General features: G+C 56.6%; 1 protein-coding gene and 2 long non-coding RNA genes across 7 annotated transcripts in view; 2 read left to right on the top strand and 1 right to left on the bottom strand.

The window, feature by feature from the left end:
* SHANK3 (SH3 and multiple ankyrin repeat domains 3) overlaps positions 1-24,163 on the bottom strand; it is a 54,062-nt gene extending 29,899 nt beyond the window's left edge. For all 5 annotated transcript variants that reach the window (XM_070453620.1, XM_070453616.1, XM_070453617.1 and 2 more), the window contains exons 1-17: positions 24,046-24,163; positions 22,140-22,810; positions 21,617-21,820; positions 20,776-20,847; positions 18,696-18,804; positions 18,469-18,620; positions 18,209-18,376; positions 18,005-18,121; positions 17,562-17,639; positions 16,924-16,990; positions 11,008-11,278; positions 7,710-7,912; positions 6,535-6,648; positions 1,492-1,567; positions 1,167-1,249; positions 617-741; positions 384-516 (exon numbers count right to left, since the gene is read on the bottom strand). In XM_070453620.1, the coding sequence (XP_070309721.1) occupies positions 384-516; positions 617-741; positions 1,167-1,249; positions 1,492-1,567; positions 6,535-6,648; positions 7,710-7,912; positions 11,008-11,278; positions 16,924-16,990; positions 17,562-17,639; positions 18,005-18,121; positions 18,209-18,376; positions 18,469-18,620; positions 18,696-18,804; positions 20,776-20,847; positions 21,617-21,820; positions 22,140-22,427 (2,260 nt within the window). In that variant the 5' untranslated portion in view covers positions 22,428-22,810; positions 24,046-24,163. The remainder of the gene's footprint in view (positions 1-383; positions 517-616; positions 742-1,166; positions 1,250-1,491; positions 1,568-6,534; positions 6,649-7,709; positions 7,913-11,007; positions 11,279-16,923; positions 16,991-17,561; positions 17,640-18,004; positions 18,122-18,208; positions 18,377-18,468; positions 18,621-18,695; positions 18,805-20,775; positions 20,848-21,616; positions 21,821-22,139; positions 22,811-24,045) is intronic.
* On the top strand, positions 596-2,532 carry LOC139030592 (uncharacterized). Its single transcript, XR_011482985.1, has 3 exons — positions 596-685; positions 1,219-1,270; positions 2,239-2,532. It is a non-coding gene; the product is annotated as an uncharacterized lncRNA (long non-coding RNA).
* Positions 14,545-16,672, top strand: LOC139030593 (uncharacterized). Its single transcript, XR_011482986.1, has 2 exons — positions 14,545-15,021; positions 16,320-16,672. It is a non-coding gene; the product is annotated as an uncharacterized lncRNA (long non-coding RNA).
* Positions 24,164-27,870: the final 3,707 nt, after the last annotated feature.

The raw sequence follows: 27,870 nt of genomic DNA, 5'->3' as shown, positions 1-27,870 counted from the left end.
CGCTTTTCCTGTTCCCGCAGGTGCCGCCTCCCCCTTCCCTCCACAATAAGCGGCGGCGGCAGCGTCAACCTCACAGTTGCCATGGCAACCCCGGCCTCCAGGCAGCTGCTGGCAGCGTTAGGAAGGAGGGCTCTTCCATGCCAGGGGCTGGGGGGCACCGGGAAGGACGGGGCAGGGATCTCAGGAGGGCAACCTGGGGTCAGGGGTCAGAAGCTGGGACAGGGCTGGCTGTCTGACGTCAGGGATGTGCGCCCAGGCCACGCATGTGGGTGTTCGCCTAGGTTCAGGCCCCCTGAGGTCAGCAGTCTTGGCTGAGGAGAGGAGCGTAGGCCCGGGATCAAAGGTCTAAGGTCAGGGGACAGAAGCGGAACCCCAGCACTCACCTCTGCGTCGAGCCCCGTCCTCTTCCGGCTTCCTTGTCACTGACACCACCTTCATGACGAGGCGGTTCCCGCCCTGGCGGATCAGAGCCACCACCTGCTTGTGTCCGACTTTCACCACATTCACGCCATTCACCTGGAACGGTCAGGACCAGGGCGGGGAGGGGGAGTCCAGTGAGGCCTATTGGGCTTGGAGGCCAGTACCCACGGGGCGCACGGGGAAGGCCCAGCCTCACCTCGATGAGGAAGTCTCCCGTGCGCAGCCCTGCCCTCCAGGCCACGCCCTCCACATCCACCGACTCGAGGTATTGGAGCGCAGGGAAGGCCGGCGTGGGCGTGAACTCCTCGATGGGAGTCTCTGCTGTGGGACGGGGCGGGGGCGGTCAACGCTGGCGCCGCCAGGGCGGTCCAAGGGGAGGCGGTGGCAACATAGCAACCTCCCGTGGACGGCCTGGGCCGGAGGGCCGTAGACAGGGCTGCCCAGGGCAAGAAGAGCCGGCCCAGCAATCCCAGACGCACCCCTCTGAGGGGCCCACCCCACACCCCACCAGAAAGGCCCCTACTCCATTAGACACACTCAGCAGAGGTCCCGAAAATCAGGGAGGGAACAGAACTGCTGCCTCCTACCAACATCCCAAACCCAGAATAGAGAGTCACGGCAGGGAGACAGGAAGGGAGCGGGCAGTGGAAGGCGGGCAGGGGCCAGGCAGGAGGCAAGCAGAGGGGAGGGGCAGGGGCCCAGCTCCAAGGACACCCTCGCCAGTGGGACAACCCCCTCGTCATTACCTTTGGCCCCCCGGAGCACAAAACCAAAGCCTTCATGGTCCCGTTTCTGCAGGACAGCCACCTTGTCGTCAATGACATAGTCACTGATGAAGGAAAATGGAGAGGTGAGAAGAACCCTGCCGAAAGCACTCGGATCAGGCTGACCCCACACGTGCCCCAGACAGGGTCCGTGGGCAGCGCCCGCTCTGGGAGTCGTCCCTGCACCGACTGGGGAGGCAGCAGATGCACGGGTTGGGCACCACTCCTCCCCGCTGACTGCTCCCCCCCGGGGCCTCCCCCACCCATCTGACTCCATCGCCCGCCTGCCCACCCGCCCCTTCTGTACCTGTGTGCAGAGAGGCTGTCGTAGGAGCCCACCGTGTAGTGGCGGAAAAGTCGCTTTGTCCGGTCCTCCCGGGTTTCTGAGGGGAGGTTGAGGAATTGACGGAGGGTCTCATCCTCCAACTGGCCTGAGCCCCCCTCACCTGTGCGAGCCACCAGCCTCTGCCCACACACATGCCCCTGGCCTGGCTGTGCCCACATGGAAAGAGGGGTCCAAATCCTGGGGTACTGGGCCCAGTGGTCCTAAGGTGAGAAGGCTGAGGGGACCATGCAGGAAAGGGTCCAGGGTCCAGAAGGGGCAGGGGCTGTGGCTCGCCCTTCTGAGTGGCTGCACAGAGCAGGCCAGACAAGGCCAGGGCAACCACAGAGACAGCCAACAGGCCCCAAAACTCAGGGCAGAGAAGGCGAGCACGCGCACGTGTGTGGCCTGGAGCCGTGTCCAAGCGCTGTGTTCAAACAGGCACATGTCGGTGTGACCTGCAGTCACGCGCAGGTGCTGTGCTCAGACGCGTGACTGTGCTTGTGCACGTCTGTGTGTGCAAGTGTCGCGCTACCTGCTCTTATGCTCTGGCATGGAGGCAGCCTTGTGTCTTAGTGTGTCCCTCACCACAGGGATGCTCACTCTCACGGCGCTTTTGCTCCAGATCATTTCTCTGAGTGGGCAGGGAGGGGTCCAGGTTTGGGGGGTGGGTCCCCCTGCCTGCTCTCACTGCCTCCCACAGAGCTTTACTCCATCATGCTCTCCCTGCAGAGCTGGCCAGCTACCTGCTACCCCACCTCGGCCTTGCTGACGTCCTGCAAGCCAGCAGGTCCCAGTCCACACCTCTAGTCACAACCTCTCTGCTCCAGACTGACTTCTCCCACGGCCTGTGCGCTGGACTCCCCAGCACCCTTGCGCCCACTCCTTCCTCCGGCTTCCCAGGACCTCTGCTCCAGCTCTCCAGCTCCACCACCACCTCAGATTTCATCCCTCAGCTCCTCCTTCCCTCTCTACCAGCTTAGCATTTTTCAAGAGTAACTTATTCATTAAAGAACTATGTACTGAGCTCCTACTATGTGCCAGGCTCTGCGAATACAGCAGAGAACAGAAAGAAGCCTCTACCCTGTGCAGTTTACAGTCTAAACTGCACAGCTGAAGAGACAGAGGAGGCACACACAGAACATGTCGAACGCTGGCGAGCAGTGAGAAAAAGTAAGCAGATGGGGACACGGCAGCTCTAGGTGATCACGTGAAGGCCTCACCGTGAAGGGAGAGTTGAACAAAGGAAAGAGGGCATAAGGAAGCATCTCCTTACGTGGGCAAAGGGCCTCCTGGGGATGGGGGTGTTCGGGGCAGAGTCACATGGCAGGTGCCAGCTCGGGGCTTTCAGGGAACAGTGAGCAGCCTGGGCGGTTGGGGCAGAGGAGTGAAAGACAGCAGTGGGGAAGGAGAGCCGAGAGGGAACCTGTGGTTCTAACAGCTGGTCTCCTCCACTGACTGTGAGCTCCCTGCAGGCAAGAACTATGCCACATTTCTCTCTGTGGTCCTAGCACCAAGCATGGCAGCTGGTGCATGACAGGTGTTCTGAGTGCTAACTGGGAGGGCAAAGTGGTGGACAACTGACTGGCTGGCTGGTGGACAGCTGGACGGAACAAGGGACAGACAGAAGGACGGGTCAAACGGTAAATGCATATATAAGCGGATGGAGGGAGAGAGAGCAGGGTGGGGGCTTGCTGGGGGGTTGCTGGATGAGTAGGTGGATGACAGAATGGGTGGGCGAGTCAAAGGACAGAAGGAGCAATGGCCGGAAAGGAAGAAGCGCTCCCGTTACCGTCAGAAGACAGACATCGGGAAAAGCACTGATCTGGATTTCAGAACCCACAGATGTTGGGGAAAGCACTGATCTGGATTTCAGAACCCTTCCGCCAACTTGCGTGATTCTCTGCACATCGACAGTCCCTTTTGGCCCCCTCCTCACAGAGCAGGAAGATTCCCCTTGGAAGCCCCCTCGGGTCTGACGGCCGGTGGTTTTATCTCACTGGCTCCCTCCCAAGTGCTCTCGTCTCTCTCCCCTCTGCAGCACACCCGCTCCCACCACCCTGCTGTCCCCAGGCCCCGCCCGGCTCCGGTGGGGCCCAGACCGCTCTCCCCTCCACCACACCGTTCTCCATACTGACCCAACTCTAGAAATGCTCACAGTGCCTGCCTGCAGAAGAACCGCCCCCACCCCCCAAAAAATAGAACCTCTGCAGATCACTGGCCTCCTATTTTTATATTTATTGACCAAACACAGTATATTTATTACATAACGCCAATTCATTTTCCAGTTTTATTAATCAGACACGTAAAAGCCAGCTAAAATGAAAACACAGAGCATGGTCTCCCAAGTACTGGAAAGAAAGGGGGAGGAGGGAAGAACCAGCGGTGTCCCACACCAGCCTCCAGAACACCCAGGGCCGCCCCACCCTACCCCACCAGCTCACCCTCCCTGCCTGCACCTGCTCCCTTCACCCAGACGGGCACCGTGGGAGCCACGCTCTGCTGACCATGGGTGTCGCCTGGCCCACACGTGTTGGCAGTGTCCTCTCCTTGGCCTCTAAGTCCCTGCTCCAGTCTCAGAAACAGATCCTTCTTTGGATCTGGGCCTGTTGGAAGCAGGTTTGTGTTCCTGGGCCGCCCTCTCACCTCTGGCAGAACTCAGCCCTTGGGTCCCAGACCAGAGACTCTGTCCAGAGCAGCTGGGCCAGGCCTGCAGATGAGGACAGAGGTGATTCCCACCCACCAGCAGGCAGCCTGGCAGGCCTGTCTCCCTGCCAACCTATGAAACGCTCCCACCTACCCAGTACCTTCTGACATGTTCAGATTGCAAAGCCCAGAGCCCCAGCCCTCCTCCAGGGGACCCCACAATTGCCCAGAGGCCTATAGCCCCCTCAGCAGGTTATTCTGTGTCCTCTCCCTTCTCCGTGACCCTGGCCCAGCCCTGCCCTCCCCGGCTCCACCTCCTTGCTTTGTCCTGCCTGGACCATCACCTAACCCTAAATGAACGGCACAATCAGGACAGCAACCCCCTCCCCCAGACTCCTCCTCCTGTGACACCGCCACGAACTAATGCTCCTGGTCCCAGGACCCCTGACTCCAGCCCCATCCCTGCCCAGTTCAGGTTTACTCACACCAGAGCCCGTGAAGTGTGGCGGTCACAGCACAGACCCGGCAGCCCACTGCCTACCCTGCAAACAAGACTCTGCTCCTCGGACTGTGAAACCCATCCTCTTAGAGACAGACTAACAACAACTGTCCCCACCTCCCAGGCCTGCTGGGACGAATCAGTGAATTCTTAAATGTAAAAGAGGGAAAAACCAAGCCAGGCATCCTGACCCTGCTCGGAGCACGCTGGGTGCCAGCACGTGCAGATGCAGCAGGCCATGCCACACTCTGGCCAGCAGGCTCTGCCTCAACCGTCAGCTGACCACCTGGCGGGCCCCAGCCACCCTTCAAGGCTCAGTTCAAACAACCCCTCTGCTTAGAAGCCCTCTCTGACTCCTTCAACCAAATCAGGGAGCCTCCCTGGGCTCACGCCGTCACAGCACACAACAACATGCCTGCTGGAGCACAGTGCACACCTGCTCCTCACTCAGCGCAGAGCCAGCCCCTGTGATCCCAGCTCCCAACACAGCATCCAGCACATGCCAAGCACCTAAGAAGCGTCAGCTGTTCTCAAATTCTCAGTCCAGTCCAGACCTCTCTCCCTTCCTCCCCAGCTTCAGACTCAGCTCTAGCTGCTCCTGGACCCACACAGCTCTCAAACCAGAACCTTCATTCCCCACCCTATGGGGGAGCAGAGGGCTCCTCCCTAGGCAGGTCTGGAGGCTTCCTCCCCCCTCTCCTACCCACAGTTGGCACCAGCGCCCAAACTGCTGAAATCATTTTCCACCTCAACACACCACCCCACCTGCCCACCTGGGCAGACTAGAAGGGGTCATGTCCCTTCCAGGCTCCTAGCCACAAGGAGAGCCATCAGGGCAAGGTGGTGAGCAGCCAAGGATGACGGTAAAGGATCCTGCCCAGGAGTGGATCAGCGGCCACGTTCCACCCAGGGCAGAGGCCCAGGCCACACGGGGTGGGCTGCCCTGGGGAAATTCTCAAGCCAGGATAAGGAAGCATGGCAACTGGGTCTGAGCCCCTGGTGTGCAGAAAGATAGATGTGTGCACCCTGGGTCCAGACACACCATTAGTGACCACCACGAGCCACCGCTCAGGAGGGGACTCCCTGGTCCCACTAGCTCTTGGGGCCGGAAATACCTATGGGCCGAGCAGCCTCCAGGGCTTGCAGTCAGCTCCGGCTGGGTTTGAAAGGACCAGTCTCTCCTCCCTACTGGCAGGGCCACCTCAGATCCCAGCACCCAGAGGGCTCCTTCCTGGAGGTACAGGTGACCAGCCGGGTCACACGGAGGCTGCGGACCAGCCCCAGGAGCCATGGCCCTTGCCCCCACATCCTCCCTGCCGGCTGAGGATGCAGTCATCCCCCACCTGCTGCCTTTAGACCATCCTGGCCCCGGGGCACCCATGACAGCCCCTCTGGGCCCAGCTGGCCTCGTTTCCTCTTGGCTGGTCCAGGCCTCCCTGCACTGCCCACTTGGACAATCTGTCCACTTTGGAATGACGCCTCTTTTCTCACACTGACCTCTTTACTTGCTTGCCAGCCACACAGCAGTCACACACTCCAAGTATCCAGCGTTGACGGAAGAACCTTGTCTAGGGAGGATTGTGGTCATGAGAGCCACATGGGGGATCCCAGACTGGTGCACATTCACACGAGTGCATTCTGTGGGCATGTCACAAGTGTCTCCACAGCTGTCCAGGGTCCAGATGTACACGTGTGTGTTGGTAAGTGTGGGGTATGTGGCATATCTGCCATGTACATGAGTTTGCATCTACTTCTGTGTGTTTGAATTTGTTCTAGTCTTTTCTCTGTGAATATAAAGTGGATGTGCTTCCAAGCAAGAGCAATGGGAAGCTGGAAGAAGAGGTACCCTCAGGAGCCATCCAGGGGGAGCAGGGGTCACTCACCGTGCCGGGTGTCATACTGTCTCATCTGCACCTCCTCCACGCAGTCAGCCGGGAACCAGCCCGTGCGGCCTTTCACGGTCCCCTCCCAAAAACCGCCCTCCCCAATGCTGAGCACTGGGGGGACAGAAGCCAGACAGGCTTGTCAGGGCAGAGGGGCGCAGCCCAGAGCCCACCTGACCGCCCTCCGCCCCCGACCTCCATCTCCACTATCACCACCCAACCTTCACCTCTCTCTCCTTCTCTTCCCTTCCCTCCCTTCATCCGCCTGGCTTTTTCCCTGGGAAAATTTTGGGATCCACACGGAAGAGAGAAAAGAACAGATGGGCACAGCACAGGATGGGCATGTGAGGGACAAAGAGATGCACAGATGGACACACTCGAGGGGGGACAGGAGGCAGAGGCAGGGGCCACAGTCCTGCTTCTGCCGGCTCTCCTCCCTGCTCTTGAACCAACTCTCATCCTTGCTCTGGTGCCCATCCCAGGGGCCACTGCCAAGAGCTGAGGGTCACTGTGCTGTGGCCAGGAGGTCGGGCCCCATGATGGACCACGGAGAGCTGACCAACACAACTGCTTCTTCCTCAGGCTCCCTGGGCAGAGGGCACGCATGAGGGGCGGACCCCAGTGATGACGGAGACCCCGTAATGGGAGGGGCTTGTCACGGCACAGGATCCCCTCATTACAGGCACCCACATGACTATCAGAGATACCCCTTAGAATGGCAGATATTCCACACATCACAAGCGTTTCCAATGAAGAAAGTCCCAGAAGTGACACAGGGACCCCATAATTCAAGGAAGCTCTGTAACAGGATAGGGTCCTACGAACATGAGAACCCCAACACCACCAGCCCCCAGAACGACACAGAAACACCCCCATGAGAAGAGGCGCCCCTGTGGTGACATTTTGGGGAGCCCAAGATGACAGAGGATGGAGAGAAACCCACATGACAGAAGCCCCGGAAAGACAAACAGCCCTCCCTTCACAGTGACACAAGGGATCCCCAGTGGCACAGACATCCCATAATGACCGCGGCCGCTCAGAGTTCCCAGGGACACCCCTCATGACAGACCCTCCACGGTCCCCGAGAAGCGGGGCGGGCGCCCAGAGTGGCGCCCGCGAACCCCAGGAGGCCCGGCGCCGCGCCCCCCGCGACCCCGCCCCCCGCGCCCCCTCACCCTTCACGGCCTCGCCGCGGTGCAGCGGGATCTCGCCCTCGCCCTGCGGGCTGTGCGCCTTCACGGCGATGAACTTGCGGCCGGGGACTGCGCTGTAAAGTTTCCGCTTCGGGCCCCGGGGCGGCGGCGCGGGGGGCGCGGGGGGCGCCGGGCCGGGGCCGGGCGCGGGGCCGGGGCCGCCCGGGCCGCCGGGCCCGCTCGGGCTGTAGACGAACACGTAGGTGACGGACGCGATGCCGGGGGGCAGCGGGCACGCGAAGCCGGCGCCCGGGGCCTCCATGGCGCGCGGCCCGGCCCCGCCGCCGGCCTCACCGCAGCCGCCGCCGCAGCGCCCGCCACCCGCCGCCCGCCGCCGCCCGCCCGCCCGCCGGGGGCCCGGCCCGGGGCCGCTCCATGGGCCGCGCCGCCGCGCCCGGCCCGCTCCCGCCAGCGCACGAGCCGCGCCCGCTCAGGGCTCCGGGGCCGCGGGGCTGCGCTCCCGGGCGCGCCGGGCTCGCTCCATGCCGCGGCCGCTCCGCGCGCCCCGCCTCCTCCGCGGCCCGGCTCCTCCCTCTGCGGGCGGCGGGCCGGGCTCCCTCCTCTCCCCCTGCGGCCCGGTCGCCGCGGCCCGGACGCGGGAGAGGCCACCGGGCCAGGGAGGGCTACGGTGCGCGGAGGAGAAGGCTGGGGAGGGGTCGGTCCGACGGAGGAGCACCGGGAAACCGGGAGGCGAGGCCGGCCAGGAGAGGAAGTCCGAAAGGGCTTCGGACTGGAGAAGAGCGTCTCAGAAACGGTTCAGGGTTCGCCTAGCCTCCAGGAGGGGCTCCCTCGGCGGGTCCGCGCCCCCCCGCCCCCACCTCCAGCTAGGGCCTTGGCCACCTCACACCGTGACCGCCGCGTGTGCTGGGCGCCCGAATCCCCCTCTGGACCTGGGGCCTCTCCTCCCGGACATCCGCCTCGGATGCTCATGCCCTCTCCACGCTGACCGCCTGGGCACCAAGCCCGAGGCCTCAGTCCTCAGCCTTTGCCTACTCAGAGGCCTGCACCGTCTCCCTAGCACCTGGGCGGACCGCGTCCACAGTCTTCGCCAATAGCCAGGCTCTCGGAGGCGAGAATTAGCTGCACTTCAGTAATACGTTGGCGCCTTCCTTTCTCTGCCCTGGCCGTTCCCAGCACCTCAACTATCCCAGTCCTGCTCCCCTGGCCAACTGTGAAGTTACCCCTCAGCTTCGAACACTCAGCCTTCTCTGCCCTGCTCTGTGATGCGGGTGGACACTCTGACATTTCAGGCCAGGCTTTGCCAAGAGGGGGCGCCACCTCCCCCACCTCTATGCCACCCCCACCGACAGCAGCTCCAACTCGAGACACTTCCTCTCCAGCGACCAAAGGTGATCTCCCACTGAGGCCCTCTCCCTACAGAGTGCGCCAAACTTCCTCAGCCCCGCTCCTGGCCGCTCACTGGGAGGCTCCCTTACCTGGATCACTCCCCACTTAATTGCTTCTGAGCCCTGGGCCCCAGCTATCAGTGTCCTGAGACTTTTAGAACTCCCTGCTATTAGCCCCCACCACAGCTGGCACCCTGCTGCTGCTGCTGCTAAGTCGCTTCAGTCACGTCCGACTCTGTGCAGCCCCATAGACGGCAGCCCACGAGGCTCCCCCGTCCCTGGGATTCTCCAGGCAAGAGTACTGGAGTGGGCTGCCATTGCCTTCTCCGAGTTGGCACCCTAGGCACCTACTAAATGTTTGTTGAAAAAAGAGTAATAAAAATTCTATTCTCCCCACAGAGCAGTGAGCTGGAGCCCCACCCAGAGCAAGTCTTAGTTTGTGTTTGCTAAAAGGATGAGTGAATATACAAAAACCAAATGAAAGCAGAGCTTCCACACAGCTCCAACTCAGGAGTAGCCTCTGCAGAACTGAAACATAGCAAAGTTTGCTCTTTTAGCCACAGGGCTATGCAAAATTTGGGGGGAGAATTGAAGTGATTCGGGGCAGGGCAAATAGCCTTGCAGTCTGGGTAGGGACACAGAAATACAGAGAAGACATCACAGGTCAAGACTGTATGAGCAGGGACAACAGCAGAGGAAGAAGTGGCATTTATAAGCTCCTGTTGCAACCCAGGCCCTCTGCTGAATGCTCACACTTAGCAAGTTTGGGAATGAGGTCTACCTGGGGGCAAGTTAAGCTGCTTCCTAGCTGAGTCATTTAGCCCACCTGAGTGTTAGGACCCTCATCTATAAAATAGAGCACAGCCTCATACAAGGTCAAGGTTAAGTGATATGATACACACTATACTGTTCAGCCCAGCTGTCACTGTGAAAGCTGTCATTGTGAAAACAAAGTGCTATTTATGTAACTCTTTCATTCAACATGTCTCTGAAGCACCTTGTATGTGACTGGCTCAGGAGAAACTGCAGGAAACAAGAGAGACAGCTCCTGCCTTGAAGGTGTGGGGAGGAGAGAGGCCTTCATCAGCAGGACTGGCTTGTGCTGTGGGCCAGGGGTCCAAATAGGGAGCCTTCACTGCCAGGCTCCAGAAGTCTTCCCAAAGGAAATGTTTTGGGTAGGACCAGTCATGCCTAAATGATGAGAAACCCAGGCACAGAGTGGCTGGCTAATGTGCTCAAGGCCACACAGGTAGTGGATGCAAGGAGTGCACTGGACTCCGACCATCTGTCTGCAGAGCCAGTAACCACCTTTCACTCCCACTGCTCGGCTCAGTGGGGTTCCAGCCCAAGAGTCTAGTGGGGCTCCAGCTCAAGAGTCTAGTGGGGCTCCTGAGGCTTTTTGTTATAAGTTCTAGGAATGACAAGTCTTTGGTTCTCAGGATCCCAGCACTCACAGTGAAGGGTAAAGAGAAGAACTATGGAGACCCGTGGTTATACCGGGCCAGAGGGGTTAAGAAAACACCAAGACTCTCCTTTGGGAACAGGGTTGGGGCCCACCTATGGATTTGAAGCCCTCATGGAGAGGACGCGCCAGTCCCTAACCTCTTAGCACAGCTCACCCAGCCCTGCCTCATCCCAGCCCTCGTCCTCCTCCCTGGCATGGCACGAACCTTTCTAAACCACAGGTCTGACTAGACCCTCTCCTCCCAGCATCCTCCCACAGCTGTCCACTGCCCTCAGCACAAGTCTGACTCCAGAGCTCAGTGTGGGGGAGCCTGCCCCAGGCCAGGGGACCTCACTGTTTTCCCTTTCCCACCCGGGGAGGCCCCCACCCAAACCTCAGCTCAACCCTGCAGAGCCACACCAGCAGGCCTGTCCCTGCCACTCGCCCGCCCCGTGCTGGCTCTTCCTGGCTCAGGCCCGCCTCCTCCTACCTGATCTTGCTCCGGCTGCCCCTGCCTGTGGCAGGGCTGCCATCATTCTGCTGGTCCCCATCCCGGTCCCGGTCTTTCTCCTCCTGCAGTCGCTGGAGCAGCAGCTGGTGGGGGAGGCTTCGCAGTGAAGGTCCAGGAGAAGCTGCCGGCTGCACCTCGCCCTTCAGGTTGATGTCACTGGCTGAGCGCTGCAGGGGCCGAGGTGAGGCCAGGGCGCTCGGGCCGGCCAGCCGCCGCCGCTTCGCGTAGCTGGGGGTTTCCCTGAATGGCACTGGGGGTGGGGGGGGGGGGAACAGGTGAGACTCTGGGCGGCCAAATTAGGGAACCAACTTGTCCTGTTTTGCCTGGTATTTCCAGATTTCAAAAGGAAAATCCTCTGTCCCAGGGACTGCCTCAGTCCCAGGCAAAACAGGTCAGTTGATCACCCTATGACTGAAGCTGGGATGGGCGGGAGAGGACAGGGTCACATACCATGCTGCCTCTAACTCTAGCTTCAGAGGTAAAAGCCTGCCCTTCCTGTCAGCCAGATGAGGTCTCGGGACTGCTTAGATCTGCTCTTGGAACTGCCCATCTCACAGGCTTCCAGAGAGACAAAAAACCGGCCACACGTGACAGACCTCACCAGACTGCCCCTGTGTGGAGCTATTTGCAGTCGACTATCACCAGAGAAACTGTAAAAGAGATATTCTAGACCAGGGGTTGGCAAACATCTGTAAAGAATAAGATAGTAAACATTTCAGACTTTGCAAGCCATTCAGTCTCTGTTGCAAGGACTCAGCCCAGCCACTGCAGTGTGAAAACAGCCTCAAATAATATATATGAGCAAATGGGTGTGGCTGAGTTCCAATAAAACTTTATTTAAATAGCAGATGGTGATTAAAACATGATCCAACTATATGCTTTTACAAAAGAGTCACTTTAGATCCAAAGACACAAGTAGGCTTAAAATAAAAGGATAAAAGAAAATATTTCATGTAAATAGTAACCAAAAGAGATCTATATAGCTACAGTAATATCAAACAAAATAGACTTAAAAAGTATTAAGAGAGACAGAGGACATTATATTTGATAAAAGTGTCAATTTGTCAACTAGATTAACAATTATTAACATATATGTAACAAACAACAAAGCATCAAAATATATAGAAACAAACATTGATATATTTGGAGAAATAGACAGTTCTACAATAATATTTAAGACTTCAACACCCTGCTTTCAATAATGGATAGAGCATCTAGAGAGAAGATCAGTAAGAATATAGAAGATTTGAACCAGTTAGACCTAACAGATATATATAGGACACTCCACAAAACAAAAGCAGAATACACATTATTCTCAAGTGCACGTGAAACATTCTCCAGGATAGATCATTTGTGAGGTCACCAAAAAAGTCTCAATAAATTTAAAAAGACTGAAATTATACAAAGTATCTTCTGCAGAGACAATGGAATGGAGCTCAAAATAAATAGCAGGGGGAAAAAAACCTGGAAAATTCCCAAATATGTGAAAAGTTAAACACTCTTAAACAACCAATATGTCAAAATAGAAATCATAAGGAAAATCGAAAACATTTTGAGAAAATAAAAACAAAAATAGAACATACCAAAACTTATGAGATGCAGCAAAAGTGGTACTAAAAGGGAAATTTATAGCTGTAACACCTACATTAAAAAGGGAAGTCTCAGAAAAAAGGGGGGGGGGAACCTATTTAAAGAACTAGAAAAAGAGAAGCAAACCAAACCCAAAGGAAGGAAATAGTAAAGACTACATGAGATAAACAAAATAGAGATTAGAAATACACAGGGAATCAATGACACCAAAATTTGTTCCTTAAAAAAATATCAATAAAATTGACAAACCTTTAACTAGACTAAGGAAAAAAATTAGAGAAGGGGACACAAATAAAGGAAAACAGAAATGAAAATTGAAGTGTTACTACCTGGTGTTACACAATTAAAAAGGAATATAAGAGAATACTATGAATAATTGTATGCCAGCAAATTAGATAAACTAGATAAGATGGAGAAGTTTTTAGGAAAATGCAGATTACCAAAACTGACTCAAGAAGAAATAAAAAATCTAAACAGGCCTATAAAAAGCAAGGAGATTGGATCAGTAATCACAAATCTACCAACAAAGAAAAGTCCAGCATCAGATGGCATCACTAACGAATTCTTCCAAACATTTAAAGAGGAATTAGCAAAATCCTTCTGAAATTCTTCCCAAAAAAATAGAAGAGGAAGGAACACTTTCTAATGTATTCTATGAGCAATTTAAAAATGATCAAAGAACTTGACATTTCTCCAAAGAAGATATACAAACATCCAACAAGCACATGAAAAGATGCATCAATAGCTGTTAAGAAAATGCAAATCAAAACCTCAATGAGATACCTCTTCACTTGGACTAGAATGGCTATAATTTTTTTTTTAAGGTAATAACAAGTATTGGTGAGGATTTGAAGAATTTGGAACCATCATGCATTTCTGGTGGGAATGTAAAATGGTGAAAAACAATTTAGCAGTTCCTTGAAAAATTAAACATAGAATTATCATATGACACAGCAATTCTACTCTAAGTATGTACCCAAAATAACTGAAAATAGTATTCAAACAAATACATTTCACACATGTCCATACAGCAATATTCACAATAGCCAAAGGGTGGAAACCACTTAAATGTCTACCAAAGGATGAATGGATAAACAAAATGTCACAGATACAAACAGTGGAATATTATTCAGCCATAAAAAGTAATGAAGTAGTGATACATCCTGCAATATGGATTAAGTTGGAAAACATGCTTCAGTTTGTTGAAGGAAGCCAAACACCAAGCATCATTCCACTTACATGAAATATCCAGAATAGGTAAATCTACATAGACAGAAAGTATGTTAATGGTTGACAGCGGCTGAGGGAGAGCGGAATGTGGAATAATTGCTTAATATATACAGAGTTTCCATTTGCGATGATGAAAATGTTACGGAATTCAATAGAGTTGGTTGTGAATGTCTTAAATACCACTAAATTATTCAATTTAAAATAGTTAATTTTATGTTACATGAATCTGATTTTAACTGAAATTTAAATCTTTGATTTTAAAGCCTCAATTAAAATCAACGACAAAAGGCTGGATTTGGCCTGGGGGCATTGTTTGCCAAGCCCTGTTCTAGTGTGCAGACCAGCAGCCTCACCTCCAGCTCCTTAGGAAATCTCAGGCTCCACCCAGACCCTCTGAGTCAGAATCTACATTTAACTAGATCCCTGGGTGACTCAAATGTACACTACAAAGTGAGAAGCACTTTCCTAGGGCACTCTTCAAAAGCACTCTGGGACAAGTCAGTGAGAAGTGTGCTTCAGAGTGTCCACAAGAGATGGGCGGAGCGCCTGAGGACACAGAGGCAGCCCGAGGCAGGTGAGGAAGCAGAGGTGGCTGCTCCCAGGCAGGGTCCCTGCCTCCTGCGGGTCAGTCTAGGGGTGGCAGGGGGGCTGCCAAGAGGCTTCCAGGTGACCTGTTCCCTGAAGAGTGATGACAGGGCTCAGCCTACAAGATCCCTCCAGGCGGCTTCGTGCCAGAGGAAAAGGAAGGATGGCTGGGCAGAGCCTCCCTGCTGCTCCTCCTCTGTGCACAGGTCCCACCTGGGTCCCCAAGCCGAGGTGAGACGTGACCACTGACTCCCAGAGGGAGCGTGTGCCGAGGGAGTGGGGGAACAAGGGTGGATCTCTGGGTCGCTCTGGTCTGAAGACAGGCTCTGCTATTAACCCCTCTGTGCCTGGAGTTTCCTCCTCTGTAAAAATGGACTAACAGTAATCACTCACTGGGGGCTTGTTGAGAGGGTTATCATAGATGCTCAGAATATACTCCCCTGTAACTCAGGCGCATCTGGCTGTGTCATCTGAGTGTATGTGTGACATCTGAGCAAGTAAGGGTGCGTGGCCAGCAGAACTGATGCCAACAATGGGACTAACTGATGTGACCTCTCAGCTCAGCCACAAATGCCTGACCCCAGCCAGGTAAGCGCACCCTGGATCAGCCAGACAGAAGCTGATAATGGCGACCCCAGGAGCCCTGGCATCTCTGTCCAAAGATGAGGGGCAGCTGAGGCCTTCCTGACTTAGCCTGGACCACAGACAAGCCCCCACCCTCCGTCCAACCAGCTGGACCAAGGCTACTGGCCAGAGTCCAGACCCACGGAAGCCAATACTGCATAAGGTCAGTGGGGGAAGGAGTAAAGAACCATAAAAGACTTTATTTTACCTAAGGAAACTGAGGCACAGAAGTCCCAAGCCACTTTCCCAAAGTGACATCACAAGCAGAAGATAGAGCCCCACACATCCAGAAACCAAGCTTGTCCCAGGCTGACGACCTCCTCCAAAACAAGTAGCAGCCCCAACCAGACCATAACTGGAGCCCCTGCTCTGCCTCTTACCCCAGTTCAGACCTCAGGCTTCACCACAGTTCTCTCCCAAGCAGAACCTGGACCGCAAGCCAGCACCATTTCATTGGCTCAATTACGTGCTCAACATGCATCAGCTGCTGCTGCTGGAGGGTACAGGGTCTGCCCACTGTCACAGACCCCTGACCCTGCTTGGAAACAAGGGGCTCACAACCAAGCCTCACTGCCGGCAGGTCTGTTCAGGGGAGACTATATACGAAGACTCCTTAAACATGAACTTGACCTTATCCTAACCGTAGCCTACCATAACCTCACATTAGAACCAACAAGGACTCAGACCCTGGGACCAGCCTTAGCCCTTTGCTGTCCACTGTCACTTTAAACTTTGTAAAAATGGAGGCATCAGGTACTGCAGTCCCAACAGAGAGGGAAGCCTGGGAGTCTGTTCCCAGGAGCGCCGTGGGCAGAAAGCCTTGTCTGCCCAGGACAGAGGGAGCAGAGACAGGGCAGCCATCTGGAAGGGGCTGGAAGGGGCAGCCTCTGGCCAGAAAATACTCTTTTCAGGAGGAGAGGCCCACCCCCAGCCAGTCCACATGGGGAGGGGAGGCTCAGGATTTGCAGGACAGGTTCCTGGGCAGACCCACAGCCAACACTGCCCTGGGAGAGGGTGGCCCCTGAGGCCTGAGGTTCAGACTAGACAGCAGCTCCTGGGTTCCCTCTGCGGCACGTGCTGGGGCCCCCCCCCCCCCCGAAGCGCTGGCTGCCGAGAGCTCAGAGCCCCTTGCCTGAGATGGCTGCCCCCTTCCCCACACGCATCCCTACCACTGCGTTTTAATGTCTTCACACATGCATACAGGTGGTCTTGTCATGCAAGGAAGCTGACTATGGGCCACTTAAACTGTCTTACGTTTCCAGCTGAAGTGAAATGCTGAGCATCTGCGGTGGAGCTACACTGCCACATGTCTCCTGCTGGCCCTTCACACGACCTCACAGGAAAACGAACCTTGACCTAACTCTACTCCTGCTTCCAACCTAAGCTGATCCCTAAATCCACAGTGGTAACAATTACGATTGAAGGCAGGAGGAGAAGGGGACGACAGAGGATGAGATGGTTGGATGGCATCACCGACTCCATGGACTTGAGTTTGGGTAAACTCCGGGAGTTGGTGACGGACAGGGAGGCCTGGCGTGCTGCAGTCCATGGGGTCACAGAGAGTCGGACACAACTGAGGGACTGAACTGAACCATTACAACCATACCCCAATGCTGACCTGACTCTAACCGCGATCCGCAGCCCTCACCTAACCGTGACCCTAACCTGACTGTCCACCTGCACAGGCCCTCCCCTCAGCACATTCCCTGCACCTGCAGAGCCCACGGATGGGGCCACTGGGGGAACAGGAGGAAAAGGCTCTGGGTCAGGGGCTCCCCTGTAACAGCCCCACTCACTCCTGCCCGAGTGGGCCCCGACAACCCCCACAAATCCACGCCGGCAGGGCCCTCGGTGGGCAGAACTCACCGACGTCCGAATCTTTGTGGGTCTTGATGACCTCCGCGAGCTCAAAGTTCCCCGCTATGATGGCCACCTGGGTGGGGCGGGGGGGGGGGGAGGCTCAGCAGCACAGACTCACCTCCCCTCAGCCCTGGGGGCTCCCTGAATGCCCGAGCAGGGTCGTCCTCAGTTGGGGGCCCCAGGCTCAGACCTTGGCCCCTGTCTCACCCACCACCCCAGTCTGTGTGGGACTGAGGGGTCTCCTGGGACACAAGACTCTCAGAGCTAAAGCTGGAACACACTGGCCACCCTGCCCATTCTCGGAATGGCCCCTCCACACACCTGGTCTCCCCACGTGACCTGTGAAGGCCCCTGAATGGACAGTCACAGCCCACACCTGTTCTCCCCTAGCCCCAGAGCCCTCTGACCCTCCTCTCTTCTCCCTGGAAGGGGGGCCGAGGGAGCCATCCTCAGTGAGCACCCCTCATAAGAGCCGGGCACTGCCCTGGCTCACCCCCTTCCCCCACCTCACCCTGGGACGACCCTGGGCCCAGAGCTCCCTCACTGCTTTATAGGGAATAGACCAAGGTCCAGAAAGACCAAGCCACACAGAGATGGAGAGACATGCCCTGGGGAGCCCCACACTCCTGCAGACATTCATGTACCTGGAAGGCTGTCTGGCTGTTGTAATTGCGGACATCCTTGTTGGCTCCGCGGAAAAGCAGGACACGGGCACAGCTCTCCTGCAGGAAGATTGGAGGAGGGGTCACAGCTGGGTGACAACACATGCACACACAGGGCCCAGGGCTACGTGTTCAACACACACACGTGTAGCATAGGGACGGGCAGGTCAGGTGTAAGTGTGTAGATCCTAGCTAGCTCAGAGGGTCCACATGCATACAATGCACATGTGGTTGTTCAGAACACACATGTATGACACATGTGTTCAGGGAAACGATAGGCACACATAGACCTGCAAGGCCACAGCTCACTGCAAGAGGCAGAATACGCAGCTGTGGTGTGATACATAGGGCCAGACATGCACACACACGTAGTCACTGCACAGCATCACCTGTGTGCACATTCGTGTGCAAGCGTGCAGACCGACCTGGTTGTAGAGGGCACAGATGTGCAGGGCTGTGTTCCCAGAGGCGTTCTGAGCCCCCATGTCAGCTCCGTAGAACAGCAGGTGCTCCAAGTGCTGCACGTGCCCGAAGCGGCAGGCCTGGGGGAGGGGGGGCACTGCTGGGCCCTGGGCACAGCCCAGACCCACAGGCTGAGCCCGGGGCCCTGCCCCCGTGCCCCCGCCTACCTGGTGGACTTCCTGCCAGCCATTCTCGTCGGTGGTCCCCAGCTGAGCATGGTCGTGCAGGAGCAGCTCGCAGCAGAGGGCGTCCCCCCCGCCCAGGGCGCTGTGGTACAAGGGCGTCAGGCCGCGGCTGTCCTTGTAGTCCGGTGAGGCGCCCAGGTCCAGCAGGGTCTGAGGGCAAGAACCCCAGTATTCATGCCAGGCCAGCCTCTTTCCGCTCCGGGGTCACACGACGCTCCAGCGAGGGCTGGGCCTGCACTGACCGTCAAGGCAGCCGCATTCCGCTGCCGCGTGGCACAGTGCACGGCCGTGAGCCCGTCTCGTGTGCGGAAGTCCAGGTGAGCACCGCCATTCTTCAGCACCTTCAGCAGGTCAGTGGCATCGTCCAACTGGGCGGCAAGGCTCAGCGGGCACTCTAGGTACAAGGGACAGGCGGAGGTCACAGTCCTGGCCATTCCCAGACCATGCCCCTCCCTGATCCGCTTCTCACCTCCTGAGTCAGGATCGTGGAAGTTGGGGTCCAGCCCCTTGTCCAGCAGGCGGGCCACCTTGTCTGTGCTGTGCAGCTGGACGTATTCCATAAACTTCTTCAGGTTTGCCTGGAATAGCCAGCCATCCTGATCAGCCCACACTTGACGACCATCATCTGACCATCACCCACATGCCCCAGGGAACTACCACACCCCTCAGTCTGACCCATCAGCCTCCACCATGACCTTCTCCCTTTCCCGTGTTACCCTAACCTTGCACTCCCACTGTGGCCCCAATCCCAGCTCCACTGGATCCGCATGCTGCTCCAGATCCTTCCTCGCCCCCCAAGCCCAGCTAAGTGAGTTCCCTCCCTCAGCTTCAGCCTCTGCCCTGGCTTCTCTTCCTGGCCCTGATGCCCCAACCTGTCCAGCCTGGAAAAGCCTGAAGCCACATGGGCAGGAGCCAGCCCGGGGCAGCCTGCACCTCCGCTCCCCAGGTAGCCTGCTCCTTCTCCAGTGCATCTTTCTCACGTGCTCACCCCACGACAGATTCCAGCTCCAGGGCCCCGCTCTCCTGCCAGGTGTCCCCTCCTGTGATGTGACTCTGACTGCTTTTCCTTCACTCACCCAGTTATGCATCAATTCACTCACCAAAGCCTCACTAAGCTCCCGCTGGTGCTACAGTGCTGCCTGCAGCAGGCAAGGTACCCTGGCCTGAGGCCCCAGGTACCCAGGCCCTCTAGAAACAAAACGCATCAGAAATAGGACAAGGTGCCGTGGGGACAGCTCCATGCGAGAGGGCACCCTCTGGCAGATTAGGACAATGAGACAGGAGAAAGGATGTTCAGAGCTGAGAGGAAAGACCTCAGCCCCACCAGTGTGGGGGTGGGGGTGGGCGGGGAGAGGCCTAACGTGGTGCTGGGGGCCGGCCAGAGGCCAGGCAGGCAGAAACACAGGACTGTGGCACGGAGTTGAAACTCATCCTAAAACCAAGTGAGACTCACTGAAGGTCAAGAGTCATTGGTGTCCTGCAGGTCACTGAGGTCAGCTTTGGAGGAGAGGTAACTACGGGAGGAATCCAGGGTGATGGGTTATACCAAGACCAGTGAGGGAGTCTCTGCCTAGCCACAGAACCACGGCAGCAGAGGAGTCTGGCACGGAGACTCTAGGGTCACGAGGGGGTCACTGGAGCACAGGGGTGAGTGTATAGATCCCTCTCTTAGGCCCCAGAGACTGTCAGTGAAGTGTCCAGCAAGTAAATGTCCACTGGCCCACAGGAGCCTGGGGTGGGAACTCAGGGAGTCTGCCTATGGAAAGGGCCAGGGTACCCACCCTGCCCCTCCTACATTCAGAAAAGGCAGGGAGGTGCCCCCCAAAGAGCATGTGGGGTCAGACCCTCCTAGCAACAGTACCCAGGAGTAAAGACCCCACAGGTATGCCTAGGGGCCCAGAGTCAGAAGATCTGGGTTCAATCCCAACATCACTGGATGCAGAGCTGTAAGCAAGTCACTTAAATTCTCTGCGACTCAGTATCTTCATCTATGAAATGGGTTAATGATAGTCCGTCCCAGAAAAAAAAAAAATAACAAGATGCCTAATTTCAAGTGCCTAGCACTGGATGACCACTAAGTCCCAGATGCCCTGTTCTCCCCACCCCAGCCCAGCTCCCCTCAACAACCACATCCGCTCACATAGCCCCCACAAAGACACTGCACCCTACTGCACTCCACCCCTTAGCCAGGGGCCCACCAGAGGGGTCAGTGAGAGTCTGACCTGAGTGGAACCCATCACCAGACCAACCACCCCAAAGTCATGGTGCCCAGAGTCTGCATCCGGCCCTCTAGCCACCCCCAACACCCACGCTGGGTCCCTGATGACAGGAGATAGCAGCCTGAGCAAAAGCTGGCCAGCCCAACCAAGCTGGAGTGGCCGTTCTGGGAACAGGGGGAAGGCCTCAAGAAAGGAATTTTTCAAGGACATTTTTGACATCACAAAATCCTGCTAAGGCTGAGCTAGGGGAGCATTGGCCATGGCGGGGAGGGGACTGGAGGGAGTGCAGAAGGTCACCTTGGAGTCCCCTCGCTGTGGCTGCCTCCTTACCTTTGTGTGAAGCTTTGCAAACTGCTTATCATCAATGAGGTTCTGGGCATAAACTCGTCTCTTGTATCGAAACTGCTCAGGTAAAGACAAGGCAGAAAAAGGCACCCACCTGGACTGAGTAAGTGAAAGCAGGCACAGAATGGAGTCCTGCCCACTGCTGTGTGGCCAGGGCCCCACTGCTCATCGCCCCCATAACAAAGCTCCTGCCGGCCGGCCTCACCAGCCCGTGCACACACCATGGACACGACCTGCACTGAGGACAGGTGTGCTGCACGCCCAGCGGTCCCTCTGCCTGCTGTGCCCTTCCTGTCTCACCCCCACCCCCAGGATTCCCTGGAAACCTCAGTACTCTTCCAAGACCAGGTTCCAGGCCTACCTTCCTAGACACCCCTCTCTGGACAGAACTGTGCCTACCTGCCTGTGCCACCAGGGAGGCCCAGTCAGCTGAGCTCAGAGACCATAACGCTTGTTCCAAAGCCCATTGCACTTGCCACCCCCCCCCCCCAAACTGGATGTGGCCCCCTTGCTCACAGGGTGCTCAACGGCCTTTACATCATGAACAGGTGAGCAAAGAGGAAGACTTAGACTGTCCTTAGGAAAACTGCACGGGCGGTGGCAGGAAGACAAGACACAGATGTGCACACAGCCCGCGGCGGGCGTACTCCACGCGGCGCTCTAGGCAGTCACGCCCGCTCACACCCCGTCGCACGTGCTGCTGACCGCGCACCTGCACGCGGCTCACTCCTCACTCGCCCCGCATACACTAACTCCCCCAGTCCGTGCCCCTCTCTGCCGCACCCTCCGGAGCTCGGGGCTCTGCCCGTCCCCGGCTGCTGCTCACCTCCAGGTAGGGCAGGGGCGTGTCTAGGTTGGGCGGGTATTCCTGCAGAAGCCTCTCCTCGTCCAGGAACTTGCCGGCGCGGCCCCGAGAGGGCGGCTGGAAGAGCCCGTAGTTGAGCGCGTCCTGGAGGCTGTGGTTGAGGGCGCAGAGCACGCGCTGCTTGGCGGCCCAAACGGGCGCGGCCGGGTCCAGGCGCAGGCACTTCTGCAGCGGAGCGCGGTCGTGAGCCGATCGGGCCGCCAGGCCAGCGCTGGGCACGGAGGCCCGGGGCGCCGCCCGAGTCCCGGCGCGGGAGCGCAGGCCGCGGACCCCCGCCTCTGCGCCCCGCTCGCGAGGCCTCGCCCCGGGGGCGGTGCTTCCCCGGGCCCCGCCCCCGCCCGGCCGTGGGGAGGGTCCGGGCGGAGGCGGCGGGGGAGGGGCGAGTGGCCGGGGCCGGGGTCTCCCGCGCACGGCTCGCGGCGCGCGGGTGGGGGGCCGCGAGAGCGGACGAGGGTGCCGCCGGGACCCGGGCGGCGAGGCTCACCGTCTGCTGCAGGTCTGGGATGCCGACGCGCACGATCACGGCGCTGGCCCCGGGGCCGTCCATCCCCGCGCCCGGGCCGGGGCCGCTAGCGGCCAGGAGCTGGGCGCCCCGGGGCTCCTCGCCGCGCCCCGGCCCCCCCCGGCCCCCCACCGGAGCCCCGTCGGCCGCGCTGCGCGGGAGGGGGCCGGGGGGAGCCGGGGCCGGGGCCGGCGCCGGGGACAGCGGCTCCGAGGGCTCCGCAGGGGCGGCGGCGGCGGCGGCGGCGGCGGCGGCGCGGCTCAGCTGCATCGGCCCCGGCTCCGCTCGGCGCCTGCCTTCCCCGGGGGCGGGGGCGGCGGGGGGAGGGGGCCTGAGCCGGGAGGGAAGCGGGGGTGGCAGGGGGCTGAGCCGGAGGCGGGGGCCGGGACGCTCAGGGCCGGCGAGGGCGAAGGAGACTGTCTGAGGTCCCGGGGTGGGGAGTGGGGTCCGCGCGAAAGGCGAGGGCCGCACAGCAGGGTGGGGACCCTGGGGGCTGTGCTGGGGGTGTGGGGACTCCTAGGCCTCGGTGTGGGGGGAGTGGCTGAGCAGCGAGGACCGCGCCGCCCTTCGGCTGCGGAAGAGCATCCGTGGACCACCGGGGAAGATGCGGCGAGGAGGGGGTCTTGGAGCTGGGATGGGGGCCGCTTTGGGCACTGGGACCAGAGGCAGGGCAGGAAGGGGAGAGAAAAACTGTAGAATTAATTTCCGGGGGTGGCAGCTTCTCCCCACTCTACCGACCCCCTCTCCCCACCCTACTCAAGACCCGGGAATGACAGGGACCAATCCGGTCCCAATCCTGGAGGTGGGACGGTAGGGACCTCAGAGCCCCGGGGTCTCTCCCACAGTCAGAGCATTTAACCCTCCAACTTAACCCTTAGGACCTCGCCGAACTGTGTTCGGCGCGGCTCACGGCTCCCGCATCTCTAGCAGAGTTTGGGGAGTTCGCTCCGGACTCTGAGGCCCGCCCCTCCTCCAGCCCCCTCCCCAGTTCCCCTGGTTCGCCTAGCTCCGACGCCTGTCACCCCCTCCCGGTCACCTTAGCGACAACAGGATGGGGGCGCGACCTAAGAGGAAGGGCTTAGGGGAGGGGGCGCTACTAGTCTCCACCTGCAACCGGGAAGTGAATTTTAGGTTTACGCGTTGTCGTGGCAACGCGGGAGGGGGTGATGAGTAGGCGGAGAAGAGGGGAGCGCAATAAAGAAACTAGCTCCGGCACCACCGCCCCATTGGAGCACGCTACCCCCCCCCCCCCCCCCATACTCGTCAGCCTCGCAGAACTACCCCAGAGCTGGGAAACCCGAGCCCTCAAGGTTCTTCAACAGCAAGGAGCAGTCCCTTCACGTTGAAATGGCCCTGATTTCCCAAGAAACAGCTTCTGACTCCCACAAAGCTCCCCCGCCGTGCTGGACTCCTCCCCAAAGAACAGGCCCTGACCCCCATGGCCGCTCCCCTTCTCACAAGACCCACTTGCTAACCTTCACAGAACAACCCAGCTTGGGAACACCTTCTAATCCTGGTAGAAAATACCCCAGCCTCACCCACCTTCTCCAAGAGCAGCCCTGGATCCACTGAGCCTCCCAGGAATAAACTTGAATGAACTGCCCCCCGCCCCCCCACACTCCAACACGCACAGAGAAAACCTCCCTACCCTTCCCTGACATCCTGGAAGCACCCTACCCCCACACAGACCAGTTCTTGACACCCCGTTGGAGAACAGCTCCCACCCCAAAGAGCGCCACAGTACCCGCCCTTCTGCCCCTGGAACAGTCTCTGGTCGCCCCAGAGTGAGACCCAGGACCAGCCCTGACCCCTGAGGAAAACCGGGCTCTCTCCCACCCCAGCCACCATCCCTCCAGGAAAAATCTCTGCCTCCCAGGACTCCACTGACCCCACTGTGTCCAGCGCTGTCTGCAGTCTGCTCCTGCTTTCTTCCCAGGCCTGGGCGGACCCTCCCTGCCTAAGAGTGTGACCCCAGGATGTTCAGGCTCTTCCCAAGGCCACGGGCCTGGCCTGAGTGAGGGAGCTGAGGGTCCCCAGAGGCTGGGGCGGATGGGAGGGGTAGGGGAAGGGGGGAAGCAGGAAGGGGCTGTTGGAAGCCCACTTATCTGCAGGAAGCACCTTGGGAAGCATGTGGCCCAGCCCTGGAGAGAGGAAACGAGTGCTTCCCGGCCCCACTGTCTCCACCGTCTTCCTGCCCCTGGTCTCCCCTCCCTGAGTCACCCAGAACTGCCCCTCCCCGGGTCCCTCCCCCCTCCTGCTGTGGCAGCTGAGTGGCCATGGCCACATTCACCAGAGTCCCCGAGTCGCGATGGGACTGAGGAAGGAGGCTGCATCTCCCCACAACCAGCCTCAGAGCTGCCCCAGGCCTCTGGGCTCTCCCTGCAACCCTGCCCTTGGCCTGGGTGGCCAGACACCCACCTGTCCCCCGAGACGACCTCATGGGGCCCCCTCCAGCCTCCGCGGGGGCCCACTGTACTTGGTACACCCAGCACCATGAATGCCGCGCTCTCAGGAGAAAACCTCACGTCTGAGAAGCAACCCACACCCTGGTCTCCAGGCTCAACTGGGCCTGCCCTGCCAGGGCCAGGGCCACAGAGCACCCAGCCCAAAGAATGGGCACATGATGAACAAATTTCAAGCTGGTACCACTCCGCAACCCACTGCCACTCTGGCAGGCGGCAAAAACCCCAACCCCCAGAAGCACCTTCCCCACAGAATGTCCTCCTGGCCCTGCAGCCTGGTGGGTTGATGGAGCAGGAAGCCCAGGGACAGGCTATTTTGTTGAGAATAAAAGACACCAGTCTCCTCAGCACCTCCTAGCCCAGCCCTACCTCTCTGCCCTCCTGTCTTAGTCCTTGAAGGCAAGGAGTCCCCAGACCCCACGGCCCTTCCATCAGGGCTAAGATTCCAGAAAGACCCATGGTTCTCCCATCCCCACTTCCTGCCAACACAGGTTCAAAAGCCCAGGGCCTGTGGAAGCTCATGTGGGCAAAGCATCCAGAACGTGCCTGGCACAGGGTCAGAGCTGTCCAGTGGAACACTGCCCACCACTCCCTGGCCCCCCAGGCCCCCCAGCCACTGCAGAGGCCGTAAGTGCCCGCACCCTCAAGGTCCTAAGCACCCCTGCCTGCAGCGTCCTGGCAGCCTTCCTGGTGAGGCTGCCTCCCCCTCCCTCACCACGCCCTCCTTTCACACTCCTGGGCCACTTCCTCACCCACATCCCAGCCTTTCCCTCCCTCTCCCAGTCAGCCTACAGAGGCCTGGCCCACATCCCCCCTCTTACTGCAAACCCCGCAGGCCGGCTTTGTCTCCTGCCGAGCCTCACACCCTGGTTTCCGTGAAGGGGCTGGGGTGGGGGGCAGGGGGCGTCCTGCTGTCTGACCCTCCCCGGGGGCCCGCTCTCCCCGCCTGTACTATTCCTCTGCCCCGACTCTGCTCTTTCCTCCACAGCACCCTGGTGTCTGCCTGCCCTGAAATCACTTGTTGCTTATTGTCTAGGACCTGTCTTTCCCCCCAGGATGCAGGCTCCCCATGGGGAGGAAGCTTTCCTGATTTGGTTCAGTGCTATGTCCAAGGCCCCGGTCTCAAGTCCATGCTCAGTGGACATTTGCTAAAGTTTCATCTACAAACTGTTCACACCCAACTTTCTCTGTTCAGGGCAGACCCTCTCCAAACTCAGAGCAGCTTGTAGGGGCAGAATACCCGAATATTCTGACTGTCTGGGCCTGGTGCAATTTTTCTGGGTAGGTTTTTGTTTTGTTTTGTTTGCTTCTAGTTATTTAACATCTATCAGTGTTTTTAGGTTCAATTTCATCCTAAGACTGATATGTTAAGTTTTATTTTTCTAGGAATACAAATCTTTTTCTAAAGAATCAACTTTTCATTCTGCTAATCTATTTATCTATTTTGTTTTCTTCTGTTTAATTCTTTCTACTGCTTTGATTGTTGTTAGGATCCTTTTTCAAATTTCTTCAGCTGGGTACTGAATTCAATTTTTAGTCTTTCTTTTCTCTGACAATGAGTGTTTGAGGTTATACAATTTCAAGTTCCACTTTAGTTATGGCCGTTAAGTCGGGTCTTAGTTGTAGCATGTGGAATCTAGTTCCCTGAAGGGACTGAACCCAGGCCCCTGCATTTGGAACTCGGAGTCTTGGCCAAAGGACCACCAGGGAAGTCCCCCATTAAGTCTTAATAAGTAGTATTTTTAATTTCACCTTGTTGATTTTCTGATATCCATTGTATTGTTTGCTTTAGGGATTACTGAAAAGTATGCTTACTTTAAGCTTTCAAATGTATACTAGGTTTCTTTCTTTGTATTTATTTATTTATTTTTGAGGAAGGACTCGCCCTTAGCTACTGATTTATTTATTATTTTGTTATGGTCAGAGAAGATGATCTGCATAATACTGATCTTTGAGTATATTTGAGTACAAATACAAATAGAATTTATTTGTAAAAAATATATATAAAAAATACAAATACAAATATAAATATATTTGAGTATATTTGAATAATATTGATTTAATAAAGACTTTCTGGTTGCCATGTATGTGGTTCAATAGGAATTATTGGATACAAGGAGATATGTACGTGTGTCACACACACACACACACATATATATATATCCAACAATATACACACACGCATAAGATCATACCTCCATTGTATTAAGTTTGTTAATTGTGTTATTCAAATATTCTATGTCTTTTCTAATGTTCCCTTTGCTTGATTTATAAGTTACTAAAAGAAGTGGGATAAAATTCCACTTTAGCAGCCTCTCCATGAAATTTTGCCAATTTGGGATTTATATGTCTTTTCAGGCTTTGTTTTTAATGCTAACAGATTTAGAATTATTATAGCTTTCTGATAAATTATTCCTTGTATCATTATATGGTACCTTATTTATTCTTAATGATGCTTTTAGCCTTAATTTTTTTCAATGTTTAGTCTAGGCATAGCACTATTTTGTGAGTATTGACCTCATATATCTTTTCCCCTCATTCTCCTTTTATTCTTTCTACATTTTATATTGTTAGAGGTGCTTCTATGTAAACAGTCTGTGTAGCCGTTTTTAGATTAGCCTCTGATGGTGTTTTGTTGTGAGTGCTGAAGCGCTCTACCTGATTTCCGCCTCTCACTCTGGCGTCAGTGTTGTTTTGTGTTTTGTCTACGCTGCTTTTTTCTCCCTTTGGGCTCTTCCTCTGGTTGATCACGTTATCTTTATTCCTCTTTCCCTCAACTACCTTTGTTTTTGGAGTTAAACATTCTTTCTATCATTTTCATAAATACACTTAAATTTGTAACATGTGAGATTAACACAGCCTAAAGTAAAACTGCCCCCACCCCCTTCCCTGCACTGGCGGGAGTTCAGCTTTAGTCTCAGGCCTGTGTCCACATTGTTCTCGCCTCCAGTCTGTGTGGTTGCTCGTGGAGTCACATGTCAGCCCACCCTTCACTCACTGTCCTTCTGACTTGAATTTTCTTCTTCCTGAAAGTAGTGACAAAGTAGTGACTTTGAAATGTCTTATTTCACCCTTATTTTGAGTGATAATTTAGCCAGTGTAGAATGCTAAATTGACAAAATATTTTTTTCTCAATACTTTGAAGATTTTTCTCTCTGTGTGCTGTATTCTGGGTAATTTTTCCACTTCTGGCTTCCATCTCACTGATTCTGTTTGAGTTTAATCTGCTATTAACCTCATCCATAGGTTTT

Source organism: Odocoileus virginianus, chromosome 23 (genome assembly GCF_023699985.2).
Source record: "Odocoileus virginianus isolate 20LAN1187 ecotype Illinois chromosome 23, Ovbor_1.2, whole genome shotgun sequence".
Taxonomy (NCBI): domain Eukaryota; kingdom Metazoa; phylum Chordata; class Mammalia; order Artiodactyla; family Cervidae; genus Odocoileus; species Odocoileus virginianus.
Note: the sequence above shows the minus strand (reverse complement) of the source record. Positions and strands in the feature narration are given on the sequence as shown.